The sequence below is a fragment of the Grus americana genome, unplaced genomic scaffold, assembly GCF_028858705.1.
Source record: "Grus americana isolate bGruAme1 unplaced genomic scaffold, bGruAme1.mat H_69, whole genome shotgun sequence".
Taxonomy (NCBI): Eukaryota; Metazoa; Chordata; class Aves; order Gruiformes; family Gruidae; genus Grus; species Grus americana.
Genome location: NW_026561392.1, coordinates 1 through 9,058, shown reverse-complemented (window position 1 = coordinate 9,058; position 9,058 = coordinate 1). Strand labels below are relative to the sequence as shown.

The window sequence follows — 9,058 nt, the reverse complement described above, 5'->3', positions numbered from 1 at the left end:
ATGCCCAAACCAGCACTTGACGGGTCAGCCTCCGGTGTGTCCCCTGCCACCAGCGCCAACACTGAAAGGCGGAGGAGGGCATCAAACCCACAGACTGGGCAGGGCAGGCTCAAGGCTCTGAACGCTGGGGTGGGCTGATCTGGAGGCACGCCACTCCGGGCGCAGGGGACCCAGCATGGACCGGCGCAGGGAGGACCCTGCGTGGAGCGGCGGCACTGCCGGAGGGTGCCGCGGGGCCGGGAGCCTCTCGAGGGCATCGCTCCCAGCAGGGCACGAGGAGACCGCAGGTCACGTATGGCACGTCACCGCGCGTTGCACTGATTTCCTTTCCTTGCAAAACCACCCAATGGCCGAGCATTCCCTCACTTTATACTAGATGCAGTGCTGAAGATGAAACTGGGTACTAACGTACTGATACAGCAGGACATGGGCTTATTTTAAAACAAATAATTTCCATTATATGAAATCTATTTTATATATATATGAAATCCACACACCTTCCTATGCACGCTTTAATTCCTTCCTGACTGATCTCAGATCTAACATAGTGACAAGGTTTAAGCATGAATTAAAATGTCATTTTTTTGGTATTAAACTGTACAACATTATTAGTCTTCGCACGCTGCCGAAGGCTATTCTGATCAGGTTGACAAGAAATAATAAAACACTTCATAATGTACTTCACCAAATTTGCAAAGATTTTCAAATCTAAAAAAATATACAAAGCAAAAATAAGTATGGCAAATATCAACAACTTTACCGGTCAGGTCTTTTTCTTTATTTAAGTTTCCAGAATTCTGTTTATTATACTTGTGTTTTACAGGCAATGAAGAAATGAACAGAGACTTTCTATAATTTTCATCTCTTAAAATAAATATTAGTCTAATTAGTATTCAATTAAACACTAGACTATTTTGCTATATCCAGTTGTTCTGTGTGGGTCTACACCACAAAGCCTCAAAGTAGAAAGCATTCCACTTTCTATCTTTATGTTTATTTATGTTCCTCCTACGTTGGTTTTGTAACTGAATTTTATTGTTACGATGTAGGGTCAGATTACAATTGATCTGTGCATATGTTTATGAAGATCCCACATGCTGTGTTTCTCATGTCAGGGACTGAAGCAATTTGATTTGTTTGCAACACAAGTATGATAAGCATAATGTTATTTTTCTAAACTAACCAGATGTACAACATGTAAACAGAAATGGCTTATTTGCCTTTAATGATAGAATGTTACCTGTAAAAGAATTTAATATATTGCACTTTGAAATGTAACATGCACAGATAACATGTTATCAGATTTTTTTAGTAGGCGTCTAGTTTACTATTGATTCTTCTTTTTTTTTTTTTAATAAACATAAATCATAGATATCCAAATCTTATATGGAACATTTTCTCATAATGGCATGGGAAATGTAAAATACAGGGTTGGCGTCATTCACGCAGGCCTATTTTTGCCTGAGAACATCCAATAAAATTTTAACACATCAAAAAACTATCAAAATATGATTCTGAAATTAAAGACTTACATGGGCTGCTCCAAGTTAGCATTATTAGGTGAGCTGGGCTCTAAGCTTGTCTGTAATCTGTTTTTTTTTACAGTTTGTCTTTATAAAGTCTGATTACCGGCAGGATCAAATGCAACTTGCCTTAATCGCATGACCTGTTGCTGCAGGTGCAGCAAACCTGTTGCAAGCAAGTGAAGTGCCATTTCTCCTTGAAGTAGACAGGAAAATTAGATAAAACGTATCAGCTGCCATATATATATATGTATGTATAAGGGGGTGTGTGTCTATTTTAAATTTCTTAAATCTAGGAAAGACACTGGCTTTAGTTTTGTGTGGATATTTCTAATTAGCAGCTCCACTTTAAATAAGATATCAGTTTTCAAGACTAAAGATGCCAATGTCTGCAGGTACATTTGTATTTAAAACAGTACAGCAAAGAGAGGAAGTAGCATCAGTATGGCACACTACCCAGGATTCAGCTCTTTCCTTAATAGAAAATGCCTTGAAAATATGAGGGATGGGAAATATAATGTTTTAACCTATAGAAGAATATTTCAGGGATTTATTCTTTCTTTCTTTTTTTTCTTTCTTTTTTTTTTTTTTTTTGCATTTTTGAAGGATATACATTCGTCTTGGTTTTTGCTTCCAAATATAGTTTAAGGCTATTTGGTAAAGTATATACCAGATATCAGGCTCAATTTACAGGGTTTTCTCCTCACAGAAACTTCTCAAAACTTCATCTCTAAAGATTCATATCTTGAAGCTAAACATGCTTTATCAGCTGTGCTCCAAAGACAGAACTCATGCTTAATACTACACACTGTAGGAAAAAGAGAAGGAAAAGAAAAAACCAAACAAAAAAAACCCCAAACAAAACAGATTTGAAGCAATGTCAGATCTGCATAACCTACGATAATTCATGTTTTCAGTCATCCATCAGGCTGCAGGGTGCGTGGGATTCGGATTTAAAGTGCTCATCAGGTGAAGAACCAAAGTGCTCAAGTATAATTAAATAGCTGTTCTGCCTATGGCTAAATACATTGCATTTGTTAAAGCAGGTAAACAGGGGATGCGGGAGGTGGGCTGTCTGGCTCACCGGGTTCAGACTGTTCTGACCTAAAGTAGTGTTCAGTGGGATTCAAACCTTGGAATCGGGGGCTGGGGGTTACTCATCTTATTGCGTCTTCACCTGAAGACTTCTAAGTGCTGGGTTGCTCGGTTGGCTCTGGAAGGTAGGTGAAGTGGAATAATTCTGTCTTAATTTGCTTTAAATTAAAGCCTCTTGACTGCGGTAGTTACCAACTCTCTCTTCTGACAATGCGAGGCTTGAAAATATATTATTTTCCTTATATTCCATGGCTGGAAATCACTTATCTCTTGAGTCATGTTTTTTTTTTTCTTTTTTTTAATGTCTGAAGCAAGCAAGAAGCTTATTCTTGCCATAAATGATACTGCATAGAAAAATAGTTCTAAAAAAAAAAAATACAACTGTAAACCACAGTTCACCTTTACCTTAACATAACCATTTAAACTTAGATATACTTACCACTCACATTCATATTTCTTAAACTGTTTACAACATCACAACTGGCATTTTAAACAAGCAAGATTTTTTTTTCTTTTTCTCAAGGATACCCTGGAAACTCAACTGATATAACATTTTGAGAATTTGAAATATTACATGTAGCACAGCTCTTGAAATGAAAGGTTTATAAAATAAACGTTAACACGTAAAAGAACGGTTAAAAATGCAATGAGTGTTCCAAAGGAGCGAGTATAACTTTTTCTTTACACATCTTGCTACAGAAGATCTAACTTTTTAAGGCTTCCATTTTCCTTTCACCCATCACTCAAGTCCTCTTGCATTATAATTTTGCTTAGGTTTCAGAGTGTCGTTACACTGCTAACAGCAAATGTTTCTCAGTGGGCATTCCCACCACCACCAGACTTGTACGCTTCTTGGTTTCTGATGAACTTTGGAGTTTTAGTGGCTGGATATCCCTGTTCATCTCCAGAAACTTGACATGACATGAGAGGCCTAATGTTATTTTGCAGTAACAAAGATGAGAAGAGTGGCAGAGCGCATGGGTAGATATGTTAGCTGGGTTCTAGGAAAAGAAACTGGAGGTCAGAGAGATAAATGGGTTCTTTCTTTCCTGCTCTTTACATTTGTAGCACCTTCTACTTGGATTAGCTAATGCCTCTAGTGAATGGTGAGATGCACCCATTTATAGTTTGTTATTCTTATCCCTAATTATCACACATTTTATAAAAATATAAATAACAAAAAAGTAAGCTGGGTTCCATCTCAAGAGGTGTTTCTTGTTGTCCTCTGAGAATATATTGGATAAGTCAGGTCTCGACAAGCCCTATCCATTGTAGCTGATTGTAAGTCAGACAATAAATACAAAAAGAAGTCGTTCTTGCGGTGAGCTCAGCAAATTCTGAGGAAATCAAAAGCATTCCACTGTGCTTATGGCACAAAGAACACAACAGCAAGGGCATATTTAGTGGAGAGAATGAGACAAAAATTACCAGGTAAGTGACAAACTGTACAAGCATTTTGTTTAAAAAAGGAACTCTGCAGCATTCTGTCTTTAAAGCCGGGTTTGAGCCTCTGGGATATATATCTCGATGCTGTCTGCACGCTCTGTGGCTGAATTCTGCCGGAAAGAGGCTGCTCTCTTAGCAGCCATTAGCCGTCTTCTAGCTTCTTGTCGCTGTCTGTCGGGTAGGTCCAGAGATTTTTCTCTTGTGATAGGGAATTTTCCTTTTGGGGGCTTCTTTGGTACAGGAGGAGGAACCTTTCTTTCTTCCTGCAATAGGGTATTAAAACTGAGGGTGAACTGCGTGCGGAAGGTACCGTCAGCGGAGCATGCAAATCGAAGACATGAAATGCAAAATACTGGTTACATACATCAAGCATGCTCAATTTGTGCTCTCCAATCAGCTGACTAATGGATTACATGAATAGCTATCCACACTGGGGACACCAACAAAAAACCCCTGTTGTTTCAGCCACCATTACAAATTCTGCGGTCCTGTGACTTAGAAAAGACTACGCTTCCTTCTACTGTCCTTGCAGGTATCCTGCACATGCAACCTGCGCACCTCACTTACATATGAATTTGTTTAATTTTAGCTGACACATTATTACATTCATTATAAACAGAAACACACACTGGCTCTCCAATAAGAATTCAGCACATCTGTGTGGTCTGATCAAATGAAAAGACTGTCTAAGATTAGCAGGACAGGATTTTTAATTAAATTAATCATACTGAGTTTAGCCTCAGCTGGATACGAGATAGCAGCTGTGTATACATGTCTATTAGTTTAGTCTCTCTATGAATTGCTAAATGGAAACACGCAAGCACCAACCAGAAAGGGAACATAGGGCTAATTGTTCTGCTTGCCAGCCTGGACCATTTTAAAAAAAATTATATTGAAGAATTATCAAATTATAAAGTGAGACTCGGTAGATTTTGGTACCAAAGTAGCTGTAAATTGTTCTGCAGGTTTTAAATCAAGAATTGTTTTGAAGTATGAAATTGGTATTTTACTATTTAGAGACTGTGAAATGTCATATAAGGGCCTTAAAAAGATATCGTAGAATTACCGAATGATACAACAGTTTAGGTTGGAAGGCACCTCTGGAGGCGATCCAATACAACCCCCATCCAAAGCCCACTTGAAATTAGATGCAACTTTGAAGTTAAAGCAAGTTTTTCAACATCATATTTAATACTGGACTGAATAGCCCCAAAGACAGAGATTCCACAACTTCATACGTGTAGCATGGTTATTATGATCAATCTTTCTGATATATCACTCTTAAAGCAATAGTAATAGTCCAGAGTATGGGCTGTTCCTTATGGAGAACACAGTTAATTTGATGCACAGCAGGATTCAAATAATACCAAAATTGAACAGATGCGCCTATGGTTTACAGACTCTTCATTGTTTGGTCTTTTTTTTAAAACCAATTTTGAGTCTACTACCAAAATACATTAGCCAAGACTAAATAACTAAGGTTATTTAAGAACATAGTTCTACATTCTCAGCTCAACAGGAACAGTGCAGCAGCCTAAGATGCTATTCCCCATGACAGCCAGCTCTTCCAGTCTTTATTTTCTTTATTTCCTGTTTTCAGCCAGGAACATAAGTGCTCCATTCCTGTTGTCCCATCTTATTATTATTTTTTTTTCTCCACTTTTAGTTATTTCTCTCTTAGGAACATCACTGTTGCTGTCACTATAATAATTTCTTACTTCCAGTTGTCACTAGTAAGCAAGAGTTGCAAACTCACCATCCACCAACCAGTTGGCTGAAAATTAAAATCCAAGAGGAGCATGAAGAAATGAAAGAGTTGTCAAAATGCCTCCTAATTCCTCCCAAACCAAACAAGTATTCACCTGAGGCCAACAGTACTGACTCAAACCAAATGCTGTCTTCATCTGACTGATACAATAATCAGCAAGGATAATGGGATAGTCAAGGTGAGGGATGGAGCTCTAGAAAGGGGAAAGGCAGTTTCAGAATTACATTGCTTTTGAGGGCAATTTGCCACCTTTGGTTTGTAAGCATCGTGGCTGGGGTGTCTCCCAGGCGGTGGAGTTGCAGGGCAGAGGTGCGGGCATCTTGCCCCAAGTACTCCGTCCACCAAACTGTCGTGGGCCAAGCTTTAGTTTGACCTATGCTATGTTTTGCCACATGCTTTTTCTCATTCCTGTTCTAGTATTAGTTGTGTTGTGCAGACAGGATTAAACACTGTAGTACTCAGGTTTGAGCTGCGCCAAATGTAGTAGTGCTGAGTTTACCTTAATTAAATTCTCAGACTATTGTCCTCAGTCTGAATTAATCAGAACATATTTCAGTTACAGCCTTTAGAATGTGGTTCCAAACAATTTAAACAAAAGTGTTATGGAGTGGACTAACTTAGCAAAGTCCATTTTATTTGTTATATAATTCAGCTCAATGTTGTTAAAAAGAAAAAAATCCTCATGTCTGATGAAGGTTTCCCTGTATAAATTGGGCCATGCCAATTAGATATTTTCTAGGGTTAGAAACCTATCGTGTTTTACTATTGTATTTAACACAAGGAGACCGCAGACTACAAATGGGGAGTAAATGGTATTGTCCATGGTCTGCTTACCTTCCTTTCAGGTGATTCTATTATTTTCCATTCATTGAGTTTCAACTGGTGCAGTTCATCAAACTTCATGCTGACGTCTTCAATTGAGAGCTGCAATAAGTCCCAGAAACCTGCTAGGTCCTGGGAAGTTGGTCTCGGCATGGCACTCGGGTCCTGTCATGCACAAAGGAGAGAACACGAATAGACCAGGAGGCTTTAAACAACGTGCTTTGAGGCAGGAAAGGCATCACGCCAGATGACATTGCTACAGTGCTGCTCAGTGCTAAGGCTACGCGCGCTTTACAGCTGGGAGCTGTGACTGGAAAGTTGTGCCGCCTACACAACCCAAACATGAATGAGTTGGATGTCGTACGCGAGCCTTCCTGAATCCATGCGGCACGGGAAGTTGCTTAGCACCATATGCTGTGCTGACCCGCATTTCTAAAAAAGAACAAGCTGACAGCTTCTGCTGCTGATTATTAGAGGGAAGGGGAACGTGGTTCATTCTCTAGCCAGCCTGGTCTTTCTGGTTAAACATTACATTCATGATACCTGATTAGAAGACAAAACAACACCACAAAGAAGTTGTCAGCTTATGCCGAATTTGATGTTGGCATTGTTTTGTGTTTTCAAATGTATACATAAGGTATAACATTTTGATGGGGATGGTAGGATTTTGGTCTCCAGGGGGTGGAATCACACTCAAGAAACGGGAAGGCACTATCCCCAAGTACTGCAATTAAGTGGTGCTACGTGCACAACACTTGATGGAGCAAACATTGGTGATAACAATTAGCAAGATGACCCTTCATCTAAGGATCAACCTGATGTCCATGCTAGATAAAAATACATAAAAAGGTAGTATACAGACTCTTAACCCTATGTTCGATGAGCATTGGTACTAGTTCAATAAGACAGGCTTGCCACTTCAATGAAATAGGGTTTAATTGATAAACATCTCTGTGAAGATGATGGAGAAATGTGTTTTCCCTTCCAGGGCATGAGGAAGCAGTTCAGATGTTCTACACAATGAAGCTGGGAGAGATGGAGTTGAAACCAGGCCAAAGGGACTCTGGATCTCCCTTTCCTGGGACAAAGCTGTAATGACTAGTTTACTATGTCAGAAACACTGGTGTTATTGCTGACGGAAGGCTCTGTGCCCGTCTTTTACAAATCTAGTGGACAAAGGCATTTTGCGTATTGAACACAACCCCACATAGTTGCCTAAAAACTGGGAGATAAGTCAGCATTTCTATTGAATTCCTCCCTTGAATTGCACATTTCTAGGAGTCTTATACCAGGAATTGCTACTCAAACTTGGGTTTGCAGATGCCACTGTGGGAACTGGGCATGACAACATGCAGCGTCACCTCTATCTAAACCCCTTTGGAAATCCCAGCCAAGAACCAACCTAAAAGCCCATCCACTTTGAAGTCTTCTTGACTAGAAGAAAGTCTCCTTTCGTAGGGAGCTTTGGGGACTTAACAGAACTGGCGATATAGTTTATAACAGACTTCTGGGAAACACGATACAACTTCAGATTAGCGTTCGCTGAAAACAACTGAATTGGGTAGATCCCAATTTACTCCAAAACCATTTAAAATTTATGTCAGTAGTATTAGTTACTCTACAGAGGTCAGTATCTCAGGCTTCAGGAACTGACTCCCAGTGTGAAATTTGTCAGGACAGTCCCACAGCAATGTATCTTATATTGCAATCTGTTCTCTCCAGCCCGGTCTCCTCAGTCCCTCTCCCCAGTTTCCTCTAAATAGCCATAAAATGATGCCACTCATTGAAATGCCATTGCCTTCTGAATCAAGGCTAATTGCTCTTCTGTACCTTTGTGCGCCCCACTGCTCATCGCGTTTGAGAAGATCGCAGCCTCCATGGCAGCTGCTTGCAGAGGAGTGTGCGGTGCATTGTCTGGACACAAGAGGGCTGCCTCCTGCTGCTATCGCTTATGGATCCGCGGTCCACCAATAAATGCTGGCACAAACATGTACTATTACAGCTAACTAAGTTTTGAAAAGATCGGCTTAAACCTGTTTCTTCTCAGAAGCTACTCATTTATTTGCATCTTATTTGGAATTCAGCTTTGCAGCCCTTCTGAAGGAAGCCTAAAGCAAGCAAAAAGTACCTAGCCGGTGCTCGAGCCGCTCTGTTTTTGCCTGCAACCATCATATATTGAGCGATGATCTCATGAGCTGAGCAGGATCTGTGCTGACTAGAGAGTACGGAGGAGGACACTTCAAAGAAAAACAGGGTGTTACAAGAGATAATGTGAATAATGCAGAAGGGAGTAGCTATTAGTCAGTGATTTTTTTTTCTCTAGCAGTTAGTAGAACAGTACGCTGCAGGAGACAGCCAGTCAGATTCTTAAAAAAAAAAAAAAAAAAAAAATTCATCAAAGCAT

General features: G+C 39.9%; 1 protein-coding gene across 2 annotated transcripts; it reads right to left on the bottom strand.

Moving 5' to 3' along the window:
- Positions 1-436: 436 nt before the first annotated feature.
- Positions 437-6,814, bottom strand: LOC129200357 (disks large-associated protein 2-like). 2 transcript variants are annotated; one of them, XR_008574867.1, is made up of 4 exons: positions 6,667-6,814; positions 5,821-5,838; positions 4,047-4,327; positions 437-3,619 (listed from the first exon to the last, which is right to left on the bottom strand). XR_008574867.1 is itself a non-coding variant. In XM_054811689.1 (3 exons), exons 1-3 carry the CDS (start codon positions 6,805-6,807, stop codon positions 4,109-4,111), a joined length of 378 nt encoding a protein of 125 aa, XP_054667664.1. In that variant the 5' UTR covers positions 6,808-6,814; the 3' UTR covers positions 437-4,108. The 2 variants fall into 2 exon arrangements, 1 of the variants encoding a protein (XP_054667664.1); XM_054811689.1 differs by having other exon boundaries at positions 437-4,327.
- Between the last annotated feature and the right edge of the window lie 2,244 nt (positions 6,815-9,058).

Excerpts from the sequence above, each read along its gene's own strand:
- LOC129200357 (XM_054811689.1), bottom strand. The coding sequence starts at position 6,807 with ATGCCGAGACCAACTTCCCAGGACCTAGCAGGTTTCTGGGACTTATTG.